Here is a 20,820-nt window from a genome sequence, read left to right as displayed (position 1 = left end):
ACTTAAAGATATTACACAAATGTTTTTAGAACATGCTGGCAAAAATATTTTGTCTATGTAATTTAAGTAACCACAGTGAAGCAGAAATTATCATTGCAAAATTCTAGTGCTTATGATGATTACAGCTTCATACAAGTTATTAAACTTTGTTGGTCTATTTTTTCTCGATAGTGATATAAATAGATTTGGATGTTATGGATGGATGCTCCTGGTGATGTGGAAAGACTAAAACAACCTGAAGAAACATGGAGACGTGAAGATGCTTAAAGACAAAAGTTTGACCATAGAAATTCATTTTTAGAAATGTGTTAAATGACAAATAACAAAATATGAGCCAATATGCGAGCCTGACTTTGAACAATTTCACTTACATGAGTGAAAGTAAACATTTCGACCACTCCAGGCTATATTAACTCCTAAAATAGCCTGGTAAAAATAAAAAAGTGCAACCATGCTGAAGAGATGGCTTGTGGCCATGGTGGCCCGTACAAAACTTCTGATTATGGTTGCATTTTGCTTTACACTATTCCTGTATAACCCAGACTGCAGAACTCGTAGAAATCAACACCAACAAATTTTGCTCAAAGAAACCATGGATGATATGAAATATCAAGCTTTGCTGCAAGAACGTGAGGAGCAACATCATCACTATACTGCAAGCCTAAGAAAGCAGATTTTCCATTTGAAATATGCTCTCAGAGAGAAACGACTTCTACAGAAGGAGGAAACACACAATAGTCATTCAGAACTTGAGGTGTTCCTTCACAAGCAACTACATCGTATGAAAAGTCAGGTTGGTGTGACTATACCAAATGAGTTTGCTGCGGTGCCATATGAGAGCTTTACACTTCACAATGTCTATCAGCTTGACACCGGGCTCACAAAGCAGCTTGTGCGAAAAACTCTTCGAAGGGATATGGCTGGGGCATTAGAAGCAGCTCTGCATATCCTTAATGGTCCTAAAGATAAGGATGACCCTTGGTTTCGTAAGACATACTCACCGCATGACTTCTTTGAAGGTGAGATTGCCTTTGATTGCCAACTTTAGTTCATTTCCAGATGCTTTTATGCAAAGAAACTTGCATTTCTGCATTTCATAACTCATTTCTTAAAGTTAATTTAAAGTGCAACTACACTGAGTCAGTGCTAGTACTCACAAGTACTTTAAACAAGATTAAGAGAGAAATGAAGTAGAAAGTTTGTTTTAACTCTTTCACTTTTTCCTGAAAGCGGCATGCTATTAACTGTTTTGTTCTTTCTTTTATATTTTGCATTACACTAGGAATTTTTCATTCTGAAAGAGATAAAGGATCTCTATATGATCTCACATTCAGAGACAATACTTCTCTGGACTTCAGGAGGCTGGAGCTCTTTCGGCCATTTGCACCTCTGCAAAATGTGAAGGAAGAAGTAATCGACACATCCAGGATGCTAATAAATATAATTGTGCCATTGGCCACGAGGGTTGACACATTTCAACAATTCATGAACAATTTTAGGTAGGATTCAACTCTATATTCCAAACTGCAATGCAACATTTTGTTAAGCCAGATTGTAATGCTACACAAAGCTGCTATACAAAGACATACATGTTTAACCTCCACTCCTCACAGGGAAATTTGTGTTAAGGATGAAAGGATCCATCTTACTGTAGTGAATTTTGGAACAGAGAAGATAAATGAAGTAAGAAGAATTATAGAAACTGCTGCAAGGTAGTATGAGACTATTTGCACAAGTGTATGTAAATGTGTGTAAATAAAAAAATGTTAGGATAATTAATTATTCCTGTCAAACAGGAGAGTGAGATCAAGGAACTTCACTTTAATCCACCTAAATGAGAAATTTACCAGAGGACGAGCTTTGAACATGGGAGCTCGAGCTTGGAAGAAAAGCAATGTCCTACTATTTTTCTGTGATGTCGATGTCCACTTTACTTTTGATTTCCTAAACTCATGCCGCATTAACTCCCAACCTGGTAGGACCACTTTCTTAAACAGAAAGTCATTTAGATTTTGGTCTTTGATGTTTTACATTACTGTATTTCAGTGTATACTGTAACATTGATACTGTTGTTTTGTTCTGACTGATATGTTGATGGTAGTGGTCATTTTTTCTTGGATCTTTTAGGTAAAAGAGTCTTCTATCCCATACCTTTTAACCAGTACAACCCAGATGTAATTTATGGTGACCATACACCCACTCTTGAAAAACAGCAGGTGAGAAATAACACAGAACAACCCCTCCTAACCAATAGTGAGAATGACCTTGATACGTATGAGATTAGATTTGTGCTAAAAGTATTGAACGTAACTTTTCAAGAAATGAACAAAAATATACAATGAGAAAGGAAAAAAAAACACTCTGAAACTGAAAGCAGTGAACTCAGTGGCAAAAATTTAACATGGTCTTCAAATAAACAGCATTCTTTGTTAACAGTTTTCTAAGCTTCATTTTTGCTTATCATGGTTTATGTATGTGCTGCCAGAGTTTTCGTTCACTCTATCAAAGCTTTCGTTTATGCTCCACAAGTTTATGTTCGCTTTTCTGGCACAAATCTCATGTTTGGGTGGGCTTAACAACGATCTACTTTGATTGGCTAGTGAGATTTGGATCAACAGCTCGAGCATCTAGTTGAGGAGGAGGAGGATGACGTTGATGATGATCATTACTGGCCTGATGATTCTGAGGTGACCTTGTAGTTGGGTCTAAGATCATATCAATCAGTTATGTAAATCAATTTCTAACACTGTATCAGAGCATTCCTTGTTGTGCCTTGTGCACACACCACAGTGACTGGACAGCAGCCAACTGATCTTTAGATCAACTGTTTATCTGTCATGAAGGACATCAACATTATGGCCTATAATCAGCATAGACAACTGTCTATTACATGCCTTTCTAAGAGGACCATCTTCTCCTTATAACTTAGTGGTGTGCCATACCTGGACAATTGGAGCTATTGCTACCTGGGCATCACCATTTTCCTTCTCCAGGTTACAAGGTTAATATCACCTTCTAGTGGTATCAATGCAATTATCTTGGAATAGTTTCCCAGTTACTTTCTCATTAAAAAAGAATTACCATTTCCATGACTTTATTTCTATTCTTATCTGGATGGGTGTACTGTTATACCAACACCAATCTGGCAAGAACTCAGCAAGAATGTTGCAGGGAAAGAAGCATAACAAGTGGAATTTATTGCAAATTCTGTCTCATCCATCAGTTTGTGACTTTTTTCGTCATGTGTGTGCACACTCACCAGAAAGTCTCCTGGTGGTTTTAATCCTCTGGTGGTTATCAGGTGTTCAAAGAACCACAGTTAAATGCCTAACTAGTGTTCTTTTTCCTTACACTATTTTCTTTTCTTTATTGTTCTTAACAGGTAATAAATAAAAGCACTGGATTCTGGAGAGAGTTAGGCTTTGGAATAACATGCCAGTATTTGTCAGATTTCATCAACATAGGTAATCATAATATTTCACAAAATGCTAAATCATGCAACATTGTGAATTTCAAAAATTGTTTGAGAACATTTAATTAACTACCTAAGGCATCAGCAGTGTAACTTTAGCTATTGCCATTGTACTTTGCTATTATGCATTCGTGCCCCAATTTATTATGACACACATACTCATGGTTCATTTATGAATGTCACAATTGCATTATTAAAATAAGTGTGATCGTACAGCATCATACACATTTTGAGTTGCACAAAATTTAGGTTGTATTATAAGCAGTCCTTGGAAGCAAAAATCAGCATTATTGTCTTTAATATTATACAGCGTTTGTGAAAGAATACATTCTGATACTCTCACTGATATTTTCCTTACACATTTCTTCCCATTTCTCTCCTTTTCTTATATTCCAAAGGAGGTTTTGACGTAACTAACAAATATTTGGGAGAAGAAGATTTGCACCTGTACAGAAAATACCTGCACAGCAATCTCATGGTAGTGCGTGCACCTTCACGAGAACTCTTCCATATGTGGCATAAGACACCTTGTGCAGAAAACCTACCAACAGAATCATTTAATGAGTGCATACAGACTAGAGCCATGAATGAGGCCTCTCAGAGTCAGATGGGAAAACTGTTCTTTCACCAACAAATAGATAATCATCTACATAAATACAATCAAACAGAAACTCAATGATAGCGCAGAAGACATTACACCTACATGAGGGAAATATTTTGTGCCATAAACACTTTAATAATGAAAGTCTTGTTTGTTATTTATTTGTATGCGTTGATAAGCTTTATAAGTTTTCGACCCAACGAGGACCCAGAACAGAGCAATCTGGAGACAAAAGATTAGGAGAGCCGACCCCAAGTAGATATGGGAAAAGGCCGGACAAAGAAGATAAGCTTTATAAGTTTTAAGTAACTAGTTCAGTTATCCCAGACACAGGTAAAATCCATAATGTGACTACACCCTTTATGTTCTCATAATGCTCACTATATGTATGTATGTATATACTGTATATTAATCCAGTTTCTGTATGGCTAAGGGCTGAACATGTGTAAAATTATCCTGTGAAGACAATGTATTTAATTTTGTTTTACTTGTACAACATTCTGGTCAGGTTTATGCATGATTTTTCACTTTTCCCCCACTTTACACACAGAAATGCACTGATCACTACTTCAAGAATGATGCTGGTCTTATTAAAAAAAAAAAAGAAGAATTACCCTTTGTACAATTTTGCTTAGTCAATATAGTCAACATTGTATTGCCAGTCCATGACTTTATTTTTATTCTCATATGGATGTGTGTACTGTTGTAGAATATTAGTTTTATTTTAATTATTATTTCTCATATGTGTTTGAAGCATCATAGATTCTTATGTGTTTATGATAGCTTTAGAAGGCCTCAGTATGTTCATATAGTGGTAAGCTCCATATCACTCTCTCTCTCAGCAGCATCGCTGATCCGAGGCCGGTATCAGCGAAATCTTATTATTTGCGTACAGGAGAGATAATGGAATGTGTTGATATGAGTTGCTAAGGGACTTGGGCAGTTTATCTATAAGTTGACCTTGGTTCACAAGCACAGGAGGGCTTTTAGGGAAGGTTGGAGTCGGGGGGATTGGAGGTTGAGAGTGAGACCTAGGTACAAGAAGGGAACATCTGTATGTTTATTGAATCTTCAATAAAGAGACACATTTCCATCTTCAATATTTGTGCCTGCTTGCATCTTTTCCAAGAAGGGGGAAATCAATCTGTTAAGGAATCCCATTGATTAGCACCTTCTGTGTGATAGAAAATAGTAGTAAAATAGTAGTGCTTGTCACCTTATATGTGTTTTTACTATGCATGGTGCCAATTTGTACTGTTTGATGTTTGAAAGTTTGCCTTCACATAACAGAACAACTTATTCCCCATTTTACTTTCTTGTTTCTAATTTACCCTGTATTGCCCCAACCAAAACTTTTTACTCTGTCTTGCTTAAAAGGTATATTATATTATTATCATTGTGTACAGTATAATATTCATATACAGAAATGTAATTATCAAATGATTCTTTAATACTTAGACAGATCGAATCTTACAACTATTCCTACAGCTACTTATCTTCACCAACTAAACAATCTGAAGTGTCCCTACAGTCAAATAACTCAAGTGCTATGTAATCTGTGGATAAATTATTTTCATCTTTCATCTTCTTTTACACCCAGGAATATAAGCGCATAATTACCAAATAACTGGTCTAACCAATACATATCAAGATCTACTATCGATTGTTATGGACAACAAATCATATAAAAATCCTGTTTTAAAGTAGTTTTAATGATAACACTGGTATTAAACATTTTATATCATTTTAGATCATGATGCATTGTTTAAAATTATGTCAAACCTATAAAATGATGAGTAAAATTTCTATGACTTGTTGGAGCCCATAGAGAAGGCCTTAAGATTTCTTTGAAATAAAAATTATATAACTCAGGAAACCCCAATTTGTTGTATTGGCATTTCCTGATGGTCATGTTGAATTGTTTTCACTAGTGGATCTTTATATTGCATAGAAGAAATGTTTCATACAAAGGTCAAAAGTATTGTTAGCCTACTGCAGGCTCACTAAGTTTTAACAGGCCAGATGAAATGTGTCACTGATGCACGTGGGGTGGGGAGCAAAGGCTAACCCGTCTGGTCCAATCCCACAGAAGAGCTACTATAACACAAACTGCTGAAAAAAGTAATGTGCTCTTGGTGGGCAGGTTTCAGCATGGGCACTCTGAGTGGTCTGCAGCTACGACTTCAAGCTGCAATGCATTTTTGGGTTCAGACACCTTTCTATCATAACCAGCATTACTTTTTCAGCAATTTGTGCTACAGTAGCTCTTCTGTGGGATCAGAAAATACAGGCTAGCCTTCGCTCCCCACATGCATCACTGAGTCTTGGGCATCCATGACCCTGTCATTGGTTCACCGGTTGTCCTTTCTTGGACCACTTTTGGTAGGTACTAACCACTGCATCCCAGGAACACCCCACAAGACCTGCCATTTTAGAGATGCTCTGATCCAGTTGTTTAGCCATCAAAATTTGGCCCTTGTTAAAGTTGCTCAGATCCTTAAGCTTGCCCATTTTTCCTGCTTCAAACACATTGACTTTGAGAACTGACTGTTAACTTGCTGCCTAATATATCCCACCCCTTGAGATGTTCCATTATCAAGAGATAATGTATGTTATTCACTTCACCTGTCAATGATTTTAATGTTATGGCTGATTTAAAAGATGACTTTGATTAAAAAAATGTAGCCTGAGCAGAAATTGAGTTTGACACTCCTGGAGAATGTACTAAAGGCCTGGGCCTAAAATCCACAAACCCAAGAAAACCACTTATTGTTTTCTTGGGTTTGTTAGAATATCATATTTTCCAAGCTGGTACTCAGGCCTCTTCAGGTGACGCCTCCAAGAAACCTGTACCATTCAATCAAGAACACTGAATACCCGCTTCATGTGTGTATGCCTGTGCGTGTGTATGTCACGAATCTCCTCCTCTCTGTGTATGACACCTGTCTCAGCATGATGTGCACTGATTGATGTTTGTTGTTCACTCTATCTAGTTTTGTTTATGTAGACATGCACTTTTATTTTGAAATGGCATTGTTGTTCCTGGTCCTGCCCCACATCCTATACTTGTGTAAACCTGTTTCCTGTTCAAGCTCATTACTCAATGTAAACAGCTCACCTGCTGTGTTCCAGTGTGGAACCCTACACTGTGGTGGACTCACACCGATGGTCCTGTTCTGCCATTAATTCTTGCCTTACCTTGTCTTTTGTTTATATCTATCCTTTTTATTTTTGAGTATGTTGTCATTGTTTACTTTTAATAAAGTTCCTGTGCAAATGTCCTTTTTCCACTGAGTCAAACTGAATCCAGAAGTCTGACTACCAATAATTACTGAATTATTTTTCACTGAAACATTTTAAATATAAAATAATAGACTATTTACAATAGAGATAATATTTAGCTGAACAAATCCTTGTATGACACTGAAAATTGGGATATTATAATTGAAAACTTATTGGAAATTATAATAAATCCTACCTGAACATTTCACCAATTCAACTAGGGAATTAATATATTTAATTTGAATGCTATCAATTTATTATATAATGCAACAACAACAAAAACAACAACAACAACAATAATAATAATATACTTTTAATATTTAATTTAATTTAACATTATAATAATATGATAATAACAAGACATTTACTTAAATAAATATTTAAGTACATTAAATATTTTACTTAGACATGTACTTTACAGTACATTTACATAGATAAATAAATGTGTACTTCTAGTCAAGCGCGAATCTTGTTTAAGAAAACGACATTTTATCAGCTTTTTTTCATGCTCGGTACATTGGAATCTTTAGTGTGTACGTTGCATGAAGGCTACATGGCCTGAAGGGGTTAATATTGACGTTTTCCGCTTTGAAAGGGGCGGAGCCTAAGAGATCGCTGGCTCCGAAGCAGCATACTATCATGCTAAATAGTATGGCATAATAGTACGCAACCTAAGGTTTGATATACTAGTTAGTACGGTAGTATGCGCATGCACACTCCCAGTCGCGCGATGATGACTAAACAGATAGCGGTAACATTGGACAATTTGTACCGTAACAGTTGAGTCATTTTTAGTTTGGTGTGCGCGTGATGATTTGATGTAGCTATTTTTTTTTTTTAGTTGGGAGTACATTTAGAAACATTTATTTTACTTTAGCTAATGTGTTTTGCGGCCTTCGAATTAAGTAAATTATTCCTATTATTGAAAAATTAGATTTACAAGATTAGATTTTCAGAGAAAGAAAGATGTTCGAGACACAAAGGTACTTCTTCCTTCTCCTGGATGTCACCTGCGTTGTCCTTGGTAAGTGACTAGAGCCTTGTTTCAGTAGCACAGTCTCTTCCCAGCACTATTTCCTCTTCGTCTGGAAAAATACAGAGATCTTTAATGCGCTATAGTATACTATACGTAGCAGCTGGTAAGTAAAAAAAAAGATAGAGGGCTTCGCGTATAGTCACAGCTTCCGGGGAATGCGCATATGACGATAAACAATATAAGACTTTCATTCTATGCAGAAAAAAAGACAAGTGGGATTGCTGTTTTCCCCCACAGACTGTTCCTTTTAAAACAAAGTCTAGACTCTAATACTCCTGTGCTAAGTACACTGTTTTTACACTGTTTTTGTTTTATATAACGGTTGATTGATGTGATGATAACAATATTTTGAGAGCAAATGGCTGGTAAAATGACAGTACTGTAATTAAACACCTTTTAAGAAATGAGAATAACACTAAATAACCACAGACCTAATTAATTATATTAATTATGAGCATTACGAAAAGATTCATTTTACTTTAACCTAAGCATAAAATACATTTATTATGCACAAACATTTTTATGAAGCTTAATCCAAACACATTGTATCCTCTCTCTCTCTCTCTCTCTCTCTCTCTCTCTCTCTCTCTCTATATATATGTATATATATATATATAAAGCTGACTGCAAATCAGCTGCAAAATGTGACAAAACTTAGCCAGGCACTAGAATGTAAGAGTGAAGCACTCCATTCATAAATTAGATGAACTAGAGCACAAAGCCTTTGTTTAAAATCCCTGTACATAATAAAAAGAAATTGAGCTGCACTGTGAGATTCTAGTGGAAACAGCCAGCTAACAAATAACAATATTGCAAATAACACTCCTCTGAGAGCTTATTTTAAGTCCCTATTCTCAATGCACACATGTTCCCTAAGACAAAATATAGCAGATACAGACAAGACCAGACAAGTTATAACACACCCAATTTAGTTTAAAAAAAAAAAGATCAAGTGATACTTTCATTATGTCAACAACAATGATGATCTCAGGAAATGAAACAATGACTACATTTACATGGACAGCAATAATCTAATTACTGACCTTATTCTGAATAAGATAATACTGTGATTAAGGTGTTTACATGAGTTGCTTTTAGAATATTCCTTTCACGTTCCTGTTTTACATGATGTAGATCATAGATCGATTAATGGCACACGTCATTACGTCCTCACGCCACGCCGTCTGATGTTGCCTCCAGAATTTCACGTATTAACGTACAGTTCGTCTTCGTTATGGTACCATATACAGTTTTGGGTGTTTTTATTTTTAATTTTACGAAAGCTTCAAGTGCAGTTCATTAATTGTCATGCTATACGTGCTAATAGACGACTGCTGGAAGCCGTGGGCTCTGTCCCGAACCGCGTACTTACCTACTATATAGTAGCCGAAACACATGTATTTCGCCTACTATATAATGTAGTAGGTAAGTACGCGGTTTCAGACGCAGCCATGTTCACTTGTTTGCCGTCAAACGGTTGAGCACTGCCGTGGGTGTACGTGTCCGGTCACAAAATGCAGTGAAAACTCCCACACGATGTTAATAGTGTGATGTGTATGTACATATGTGAATGTAATGCGTGTCGATATTGCGACTAAAACAGGAATACTCCACATGTCTTAATTTGATTTGTGTTTACTTTGAGTATGACTTTAGCCAGATTAAGGTAATCAATAATGGTTGTTTGAATGGTAGTTTATTAATCAGAGTATTGTCTTAATCTGGTTAATATCTGGTTAATATTGTCCATGTAAACATACTGACTGACTCATACTCCTGGTTTGGTATGCGGTTAAGGTATTCATGACTCTGAGGAGATAAATTATCTACGACCATTATGCTCTTATGACAACTTTGCAAATAAATCAATAAATAAATGTCTTGCTTGTTCAGCAGGAAAAAAAAACTAAAATACAAAAAATAATCATGTGTATTGTAGCTTTAATGCTCATCAGTTGCGGTACTGCAAGTCAAAGTCAACATATTTCATTTCAGTTTCCTGAAGAACATAAATGTCTTGTCATTTTGTTAATGGATTAATTAATTTTTTTGTGTTTTATTGCTAAATGTCTTTAAAGGATTTCAGACATCTAGGCCACTCTGAACACCTTGTTGTAGTAAGTCAGTGTGACTGGCGTTTTTTGCCCTACACACCCTCAGACAGAAATGAAAAATACAAAACACAAGTAGACACTGTATATCCTAGCCTAAGTTTGTTAATACAGTTTTATCATTTTAAAAAAATGACATTTTGGGATTGGTATTGGATAACATTGTGTACTTGGAAGGGGTGTTATGGTTCCCTTTTTAACTAGTCAAGAGGATATGTCATAATAAAACAAACAGCGTATTGTAGCCATCTAGCTTCACACTTGGCGTAGCTGTTGCAATGTTGTCATACAAATCACATGAAAAAATGAGGAACAATTGTTATTCATTAAAATGAAGAACAAGACTCATGTGACAGATATTTTTCTCAGCCAGTTGTCATCTGTATAGTTTCAGCTGTGGTGTTTAAAGTAATCTAATTTACCATAATTTCTTTCAGCTGGACTTCCATTTGCAGTATTAAATTTACAACACAACCCATTCAAAAGAGGATTTTTTTGCAGTGATGACACAATCAAGTACCCGTACAAAGAAGATACTATATCTTATCAGCTGCTAATGGGAATAATGATTCCATTCACATTATTTGTAGTAAGTATTTCTTTTTATTTATTTATTTATTTATTTTACAAATAGGGAATTGTGAAAGGCTATGATTACTAAGCCCATATGTCAACGCAAGTCAAGTCAAATGAGTATTTATTATCATTCCTCTGTATAGCTTGTATACATTGGGATGAAATATCGTGTCTTCAGGACCATGATTCAACACAGAACAGTATGGAAGGCTACAGAAAGTGCAGATACACAACATTGTGAGATGAGTGCAAGACAATAAATGCACAGAACAGGACAATAAATAAACAGGACAATAAAGCACACAAGTTTCGAAATATTTATTTGAGGACCTTAAATCTTTTACTCCATATATTCATGTATTCTATACTTTTGCATTGAAGGGTGCCAATCTCACAAACCAGACTGCTAGCATTTGCTAGAGGGTCTAGTTCCTGACCAAGAACCACCTTCTTTAATAGGATTAGCCCATTCAGTTGACATTGCAATCCTGTAGCCAATCAGCAAACAAAACTGCTAATAAACTTCTAAAGATGGAATGCCATGAACAGTCTAGTGACTATATCTTCAAAAGTTTGTTTTCCATTGGCTGCTAGTGCCTGTATGTGCATACACAGAATTGTGCAGATTCCAATTTTGAAGCTTGTGGCAAGAAAGGTGTGCAGTAAATATCAGAGGCCTTGTGGGCATAGGCAGAGCATCTGAGGCTAAGACTACACGATGCCATTCATTTTACAGAATGTAGGTAAGAAGTTCTTAACAAAACTGTAAAGGTTAGAAACTTCAGTCGGTTCATTACTTGGATTGAGGCATGTATCGTTTATATAATGTACCACATTAGTCAACATGATAGCATCATGATATTTCCCCTTGAAAATATTGTCACTATATGCTGCCTAGATTTTTGGGCAGAGTTTGCGTACTCCTGAGATAAAGGGTGTTTAAAAGCAAGAGATGATAAAATATAAAAGTTTAGATTAATCATAATAGACAGAGATTTGAATAAAAAATATAATCGTAACCTATATATTTAGAATATAGTGTGGTTAATTTTTGTAGAAATGATAGTTATGTTCATTTTCAATCTTTCAAATTTGTCTAAATTTAACAGTATGGAATCTTCCCATATTAATTAATTGCTAGCCTATAAAGTAGCACTTGATACAGCACATCCAAAGAATAACAGAGAAGCAGGCCAGAAATGCTAATAACTGAGCTCTCCACTAAGCAAATGATAGCCGATATTGTATGAACAGAATCTCATATCATAAAAGAAAGATCATTACAAACATTATTATTCAAAGAATTATAATTTATTTAATGTAACCACCTACTAAATTGTGTACAGCATTTAGTTTTACACTAAATTGAGAACATAAACCTCATCATAGGTTTAGATCATTATTATAGATCATTATTATAAGTGCACACGTTTTTCATGCTTTTCATTTTTTATATGTACGTTCATGCATGCCTGGTGTCTTTTGGGGGACATCCTAAAAAAGTACACCCTAGAATAATAATTTTTGTTTCCCATCTATAAAGTGACAGTGTTTAAAAGTCAACAAAAACTTTCAACTGAGATTAAATGCAATATCTCTCACATCTCTCACAGAAGAAATTACAAAAATTATATTAGCAGCATGATTGATTAGTCTTCAAAACTGGAACATTATGAAGCTTTGGTGTGCAAAACATACCAGTTTTGTTTCTAGACTCAGAGCAAGAGAAACTATGTGAACAAAAACTGAAATACTTGTCGAGGACACAAGGACATGCCTGTAATTTACAACAATACACAAAAGGTTAGCATGAAAGTAGTTTATTTATTATTTTTTTTACCAGCATTCAGCGAATTATATTGTACTAAACTTACTATCTAGATATTGCCATAAAGGATGAAAATAAAATGGGTGCTTGTTGTCCTATTATGCATCTCATCTCATTTTTACAGATCACTGGTGGAGAGTGTATTTCTATATATCTCAGATCCAGATCCTCCTTAATCAATGACTATGTAGCCTGCATCTACAAAGCTGTTGGGTCATTTATTTTTGGAGCAGCAATAAATCAGTCCCTGACTGACATTGCAAAGTACACCATTGGTCGGCTGAGGCCACATTTCCTGAGCATATGCAAGCCCAACTGGAGCCTTGTGGATTGTAAATCAGGTTACATTCAGAATTTCACATGTACAGGAGACAAGACATTGGTCAATGAAGGCAGGTAAGAACTCCAGAAAGAAATTCTGGGCCTAGATTTTAAAAGCTGTTGTCTTGAATTTGAAAATAAAGCAATAATTAAAATATTTAAAGGAGAAATGAAACCAACTTAAAATAAAATTTATACTTACAGTATATGTTCAATGTTATCATCTTCCTTTATTTTGCTATCTGCCAGTTCTTTTTTTGAGTGTTTTTATGTCTGTCTGCATTGCTGGTATATTTGTGTGATTATTCTTTTATGTATTTCTTCTTGTTCTTGGTGTCATTATTATCTTCACAAACATAAAAGATTGTAATAATTTTTTTTTACAGGCTTTCATTTTTTTCTGGACATTCTTCCTTTTCAATGTATTGTATGCTGTTTGTTGCAGTAAGCACAACTTCTATCTTATTATACTATTACAGAAACCATGCTTGATTACTCACACTTTAAATGACTAATATTGCTCTGTTTTACCTTTAAAAGCTGTACCTGCAACTGAGAATGAAAGCAGAATGGGCCCGGTTGATAAGGCCGACTATCCAGTTCTTCTTAATTTCAGCATCTGTGTATGTGGGTCTGTCACGAGTCTCAGACTACAAACATCACTGGAGTGATGTTCTCACTGGATTCATACAGGGAGCCATTGTGGCAGTATTTATCGTGAGTATTTTGCAGGTCTGTGGATGCTGAGTTTTTTTACCATGCTGAGTTTTTTTTTATGAGTGATTTACCATGACTAATAAAGGTTAGTCTTGACAGAATAAGCCTTTATTTCAATTTTATGTGTACAGCCAATTCCACACTTATTGGTATTCTTCAGAAAACCAAGCAGAATTTAATATATACAGTTAATAACAAATGCATTGAATGATATTGGGATTCTGTATAGTTTATCACAGTAGTTTTTTTTTATTTTTTATTTTTTTAAATAAATGCTATCTTATAGAGTGCACTTTTTTTTTTTTTATCTAATTATCAGTACCCCCACAGTTAATATTTGCCAAAGCCCTCTAGGGAGAATGCCAGCCTCTTATACTGAGCCTCTTCCTGCAATGTCTATAATAATAATAATAATTTATTATACTTTCAATGACCCAAAGACACTTACAAAAGTTAACACAGAGGGTTTAACATGAATAAACAAACAAACAAAGGAGGCAAACAATCATATGTAGCAGAAGTTGAGGAAAACACAAGAAAAGAAAACAAAAAGAAGAGCTGAAAACAGAATCTTGAGAATCTTGGGTAGTCCTCAATGCAGAACATCACCTTCTTTATATGCTTAGGTTTGTGTATGTTGACTCCCCCACTTCAATGCAAACCACAGATTTTTAACAGGTTTCAATAAAATTATGCCACATGTTTTCAAAAGAATATTTCATTGGAAAATTTTAATCATTTAGTGTAAAGCTTTTGTACATTTTTTTGCCCATTCTTTTAAACTGTGCCAGTTATTCAGATAATAAAATGGACACTATATTTTTCTCTCGTTGTAGGTGATCTGCGTGTCAGATTTCTTTAAAACCCAGCTCAAAAGGGACAAAGAGGAAATCTCACACACCACCCTGCAGGAGACCACGAATGATATGAACCACTATGGGAGCACTGAGTGAAAAGGAGACTAAATTGCTTGAAAATTCAGACCACGTCCATTAGAAAAGGAGAGTTGACCAGGACAAACAGCTGTTTCTGAAACCTCAAGTATAGTCATACATGTCAATATTTCACTGGCCAAACCTACTGGAAGGTTTTAAACTGCAAAGCAACCACAACTGAATCTGGATTCTTCTGAAATTGTTTCAGTCTTTCCTCTACGTAAAATGAACTGTCCCATTGAAAATCCATTTGTAATGGAAGGTTATGCATATAACTGTGGTTGTACAACTGAGTGGAGGCCCACCACAAATATTTCTTTCAGACCTACTGGAGTCTTTCTTGTTCTTGTTCCTTGTAGAGTGCAAATACCAAAGTCATCACCTTGTGACTGTGACCTCATGTCGCTAGCTTATAATACGTCTTATCCACGCACATTCATTCTGGCTATTCTCATCAAATGTCGTAGAATCATAAGTGCATAATGATTGCATTACATACATACATAATCCTCTGTTGTACTTCCTTACACCCCAGACTGCCACGGTGGTTTCTTTAATAACTAGTGGAGGCTGCATATAAAAATCATCACAATGGTTTGTAACACATCTTGATAGCATACTCTGTAAGATAATAACAGACAGCACTCCCCAATAGTACTGATATTCTTTATTAATGATGAGAAGCTCTTGAAATGTTTACACTATTTTTTGTGGTTCTGATATTGTGAAATCACTTCAAGTGAAGCTACTCTACTCTATTTGAAAATGGGAATCACTGAAAATACTGATAATGTTATATATACTGAAGATAAGAATCATTCAACATTCTTATACACTGCTCTTTATTGAGGATAAGACTTACTCATATTAACAGTGTATAGTGGGACCAATGAAGCAATGTTCAGTCCGTAAATTGTGGTGAAAGTAAAGGGTGAGTTCCATATTGCCGCTTTGCAACTGTCTGAACGTGCCACTGAGTGGTTGGCCATAACGTAATGGCATTTTTTGGAAGAAAGTACCTTTTGACTTGTGTTCAAGTATGCCGGTTTAATCAGATCTTTTATGCAATTATCTGTCTTTAGACAGTGGAGCTCTTGTAACCCCAGTGTCCCAAAAAGTGTCCCTTGATTTTTGTTTGTAGGGCTACATTATCATTTCTTACTGTTTCGAGCTCAACACAAGTCCGTGCAATTAACTTTGTGCACCTGCTGAAGTTATTGCAGTTATTTTGTAAATGATAGTTTTTTGGTTTTTTTTGTATATTTTCCAAGGGGTATTCACTTCCACATCTGTGGTAGGATCTTCAGTGTCTAGCAGAAATTTTTTTAGCTGCTTTTTTTTTTTTTTTTAATTTGTTTCGTTTGTCTTCTTTGTACTTAGCCATTTCCATGATGTACTTGGCAATATATCTTTTGAGGTACTCAACACTTGTCTTATTACCAATTATTAGCCTGGGATTTTACATCCGCAAGAATCAACAGGTAGGAAGACAGATGTACATCACCAACTTCCAGAGCTTGATTGCCCACCACAGCATCACTTGCAATTTTAACAAAACCTGCAATTCTCATGTACTTGGTGTCACCAACATCACCCACAATGTATCCTATGTCACTCTGTCCTTCAGCCATTGTAACTTCTAAAACCCAACTTCTTTTTGAGTGCGGCATTAAGTGAGTGAATCAGTATTAGTCACTGCTATGCATTGAGTTATAGTCCTAATCAAGCTAGCTCTGCCTGAGCTGGAAATTTCCTGCAATTCATTGTGCCAAAGGCCTGTCCAGGTACTGGCACAGAATGTTTTTATTGTGCCATTGGCATTTGAGGCAGCCTTCTCAAACCCAGTGATCTAACACATTCCATTGCTGTGTCTCCCATTGTGTAGGGTGTGGTAGATCACTAAGTTTGCTATACAAATCACATTTGTCATAACATCATACACTTGCGATTGTCCACCTGCTTATATTCAGCTACATGCAGAGCTGATTTATGTGCAGCGCTTCATCACTGTGTACCTCTATTCAATTGCCAACCTCTCCACTCTGCTGCTGACTCTTCCATCCTGCATTTCAAGGTGCTCACTCGTATCTTTGTCAGCAACTGAGCATTCTGCCTATTTATGTTTCTGCTGCAATACCACAGCAAAGAAGTTTACCCATTTCTTATTAGATTTCTTATTAGATGCTATTCGCTTGACTACCTGCTGGCACATCATTGCGTCAGAGGAAAGATAATGAATAGGCAATGGTATTCTTATAGCTTACAAGCTTCATGCTTTGCTATTGGCATTACTTTGCATTTAGGGCAAGGCTTTGAAAAGTGCTTGTTGTATAAGTTTGTGCACTGATCATGCCCATCATCCAACTCCATCTGGGAAAGGTATGGGAAAAAACAGCTCACCATTCTGCCCAAAATACAAGAGTTTGGGAAGTTTAGAAATTTATAAATTATGAAATTAGTTTCATGCTGCATGAACAATAGACCACATGTCTGGCGCAACAACACAATTAAAAGGGCAGAGAATAGCAATAAACAGTAGATTCCCAGGCATGGGAGATAGATTAGAGTGCTATATTTTTGCGTCAAGTGTCCACTTCCTTGTCCAACTCCTTGGCAAAATGAGAATGGGAAAAAGGAGAATGTGACATAATGGGGACTGTAGCTGTGTAAAGTCACAGTTACTTTATTACTATTTCTACTCAGCAAGGAACAAGTACACGAAAAGACTAGGACTAGGACACTAGTTCCACTAGGACTCTGCAAGGAAACTGCTACAGTATGGTGGTTCAGATTGTAAGGAAGAAGGTTTCATTTTCTCCCTGGATTTTTAAAAAAATTTTCTGGCATTAATTTACTTTTAATAGCTTCTTTTGCAGAATTGTTTTCTAATTTTTTTTATTCAAGAATCATGCCATTTTTTCCTCACAAGAAAGGTTACATAGGTCTGCAGGACTACATTATTTTTATTATTATTGTATTTTTTTTATTTATTATTTTATATTATATTATTACACATTATTAGTGACTGGAAGCCAGACATTATATACATGTGATAATTTTTACAGGATTGTGCAAACTCCCCACACTTTGAAGATACTGGTCAAAGGTACTTGGAAATTCCAATAGGTTAAAGAGATCTATTAAATGAAAATAGTCAGTGTGGTGGTGAACTGCCTGTTTTTCTCTTTTTGTATTTGTGCATGTGTGTGTTTACTGGTACTGTAAACACTGTAATGCCAAATATTGTATAAAGACATTGAATTGGGTGAATTTAGCATTTATGTATTTATTTGAGTTAATTTAGTCTTCTCTTGTTTTATTTTGAAATAATAAAAAAAAACTTCAGTCTGTACAAATAATTCAAAGACAGCAAGTAACAAGGCTTTGTGTTAGTTCTTTTATAATCATGTATAATCAAGAGAAGAAAACTATATAATTCCACAATAACAATATAAATTGTAAATGATAAATGCCTGACATGTCTAAATATGTCTGTTATGTCATCACAAACAGTACTGCATTACATGACTTAATAATTAAAACTTTTACATGAAAATATTTATGATGTCCAATTTAATGCCACAGACAAAATAAATGAATATATTAGTCTTCAATTTTCAAAGCAGCAAATTTTTTAGTCTTAGACAATTATCCTTACCAACATTCATGCAAACTGCTTTATTGTTGGACATATTTGCCCAACTATAGGCCTTTCACTTTCTGAATTGATTCATCAGTACAAAGTTCAACTTCTTGATATTTTAAGGTTATATTCAATGCACATTGGTTTCCAGGGAACCTGACTTGGTTTACAGGGAACAACTGTATGCCATGAGTGAAATATAGCATTCCCATTGCATAGATAATTAAAAAGGGAAACAATGCTTAGAAAATATGATCCAGATACTCAGATTTTTGTGAACTGGTGGCCTGATGGGAATATGCAACTAAATATGAGGAAAAGGGAAAGAAAGAATTATGTACAGCAGATATTAGAGAAGAATATATTTTTTAAAAGTGTTCGAGCTAGTCTTTGTCAGGTGAACATTCATAGCTGAGTTGCCAATTTGGATATCGTAGATGCCAGCATGTGCAAAGCCTCATGTTTACCTGTATTACAGCTCTCATGTACATAAAGAGCTGCTAGGAAAATGGACCATTGCAACAATACTCTACTGTAATAAGATTATATGGTTTCAGACTGCAGGAGACTGAGAAAACAACTGCAGTTTTTATAGTGTCATGTTTAGACAAATGGGTTTGTGAGCAAAAGGGTTTAAAGTTATAGTTACATGGTTTGGTTATATCAAACCAGTTCATATTTATCTTAAATGGTATAAAACATAACAATGATCACGTGGGGTTCAAAGGTTTCAGCTGTGTAAATGACTGACTGTATCCGTCTCAGACAACTGTCACTGGTATTATAACGTGTACAAATTGATATTAGAACTATTTTAGCTTTTTTTTTTATACTCCTTTATGATGCATTCGTAGGGTTTAAATGAATCCTTTTTTCCTTTTCTTTTCTTTCTTTCTTTCTTTCTTTCTTTCTTTTTAACCAAATGACAAAGTATAAGGGCAGTTAAAGAAATAATTAATGTCACCATAACAAAATGTTAGCAATCTTACTTAAACTACTTCCTAAACTAGCATGGTTACTTGATCCTCTGAGCCAGAAGATGGTGCTCTGTTCTATACAGTGACCCAATGATCTATCCAGAAGCCTAGACTGAAACACAGGTAAGTCAAATATGTAGGCACTCTTTAGGAAAAAAATAATTTTGTGTTTCATTTATTATGGAACCAACAGCAAGTAGATTCAATATTTATTACTTCCAACTCATATGCATTCATTTTAGTTTGAGGGATTTTTAATGTTGTTTGTTTGATTTGTTTATATAAATATAAATGTAAATATAAAATATTACTATTCTAACTGTTTTTCCACTGTTATTCACCTTTTCACATTTAAGAGGACTTATTCAAAACAAGCATGACATTTTGATGTTTAATTCTCTTATTTAACCAAAAACATATCCTCACACATCCTGATAATATGATGGGGAATTAAGTGAATAAAACATAGACATGCTGTAAACATTATATTAGCTAAAACTTAAAACAATAGCTTACCATGTTACTTTTTGAGGATTAATTGTCAATCAGATGATTATTAGAGTATTATAAATAATTGTTACTGTACTGTACTAGTAGCTGGTGCTGTCTCACCCAAATTGGACACTGGGGGGCACAATTCATATTTATACAGGTTGGATTTAAGTTTAAATAGTTGTTTATTAGGAACCAAAAATCCAATTTGATGTGGTGCATCAATCTGCTAATCTGTACTTATAACTACCACTGAATTACAAGAAAAACATGGGCATGTTCATTCAATCAGCTTTCAACATGCTTTTAAACAACTTTAACATTATAAGTATGTTAACATTATACATACATCATAAGTAGGATAACATTAATCTATCATCACAAAACATTATAAGTATGTTCATGTACTGTCTGGTTTCTTTCTATGTATATTGGCCATTGGGGGCACTATTTGTGAGGAGTGCTTTGGCCCCACAGATCATCACTTGTGACTATATTTTTTATTATTATTATCCATCCACTGATCCATTGTCTATACTGCTTATCCTTCAGGGTCATGGGGAACCTGGAGCCTGTCTCAGGGAGCATCAGGCACAAGGTGGGGTATACCCTGGACAGGGTGCCAATCCATTGCAGGGCACAATCACATACACATTCACCCACCCATTCATACACTACAGACACTGGACATGCCAATCAGCCTACCATGCATGTTGTTGGACTGGGGGAGGAAACCGGAGTACCCCTGCAGGTATGGGGAGAAAATGCAAACTCCGCACACACAGGGCAGTGGTGGGAATCAAACCCCCAACCCTGGAGGTGTGAGGTG

General features: G+C 35.4%; 2 protein-coding genes across 4 annotated transcripts; both read left to right on the top strand.

Moving 5' to 3' along the window:
- Window positions 1–358: 358 nt before the first annotated feature.
- Window positions 359–4,309, top strand: csgalnact1b (chondroitin sulfate N-acetylgalactosaminyltransferase 1b). The gene is made up of 7 exons (XM_053623916.1): window positions 359–1,019; window positions 1,283–1,499; window positions 1,614–1,712; window positions 1,797–1,975; window positions 2,128–2,216; window positions 3,383–3,464; window positions 3,871–4,309. Exons 1-7 carry the CDS (start codon window positions 452–454, stop codon window positions 4,149–4,151), a joined length of 1,515 nt encoding a protein of 504 aa, XP_053479891.1. The 5' UTR covers window positions 359–451; the 3' UTR covers window positions 4,152–4,309.
- Window positions 4,310–7,903: 3,594 nt separating this feature from the next.
- LOC128607789 (phospholipid phosphatase 1) lies at window positions 7,904–16,304 on the top strand. 3 transcript variants are annotated; one of them, XM_053624959.1, is made up of 7 exons: window positions 7,904–8,379; window positions 10,470–10,508; window positions 10,940–11,091; window positions 13,031–13,302; window positions 13,614–13,671; window positions 13,768–13,959; window positions 14,781–16,304. In XM_053624959.1, the coding sequence occupies exons 3-7, from the start codon at window positions 11,059–11,061 to the stop codon at window positions 14,895–14,897; spliced, it is 672 nt and encodes a 223-aa protein (XP_053480934.1). In that variant the 5' UTR covers window positions 7,904–8,379; window positions 10,470–10,508; window positions 10,940–11,058; the 3' UTR covers window positions 14,898–16,304. The 3 variants fall into 3 exon arrangements, with proteins under 3 accessions (XP_053480934.1, XP_053480932.1, XP_053480933.1); XM_053624957.1 differs by lacking the exon at window positions 10,470–10,508 and having other exon boundaries at window positions 7,925–8,379; XM_053624958.1 differs by lacking the exon at window positions 10,470–10,508 and having other exon boundaries at window positions 7,927–8,379; window positions 13,768–13,944.
- Window positions 16,305–20,820: the final 4,516 nt, after the last annotated feature.

The sequence above is a fragment of the Ictalurus furcatus genome, chromosome 5 (assembly GCF_023375685.1).
Source record: "Ictalurus furcatus strain D&B chromosome 5, Billie_1.0, whole genome shotgun sequence".
Lineage (NCBI taxonomy): Eukaryota > Metazoa > Chordata > Actinopteri > Siluriformes > Ictaluridae > Ictalurus > Ictalurus furcatus.
This window is presented reverse-complemented; position numbering and strand designations above follow the sequence as displayed.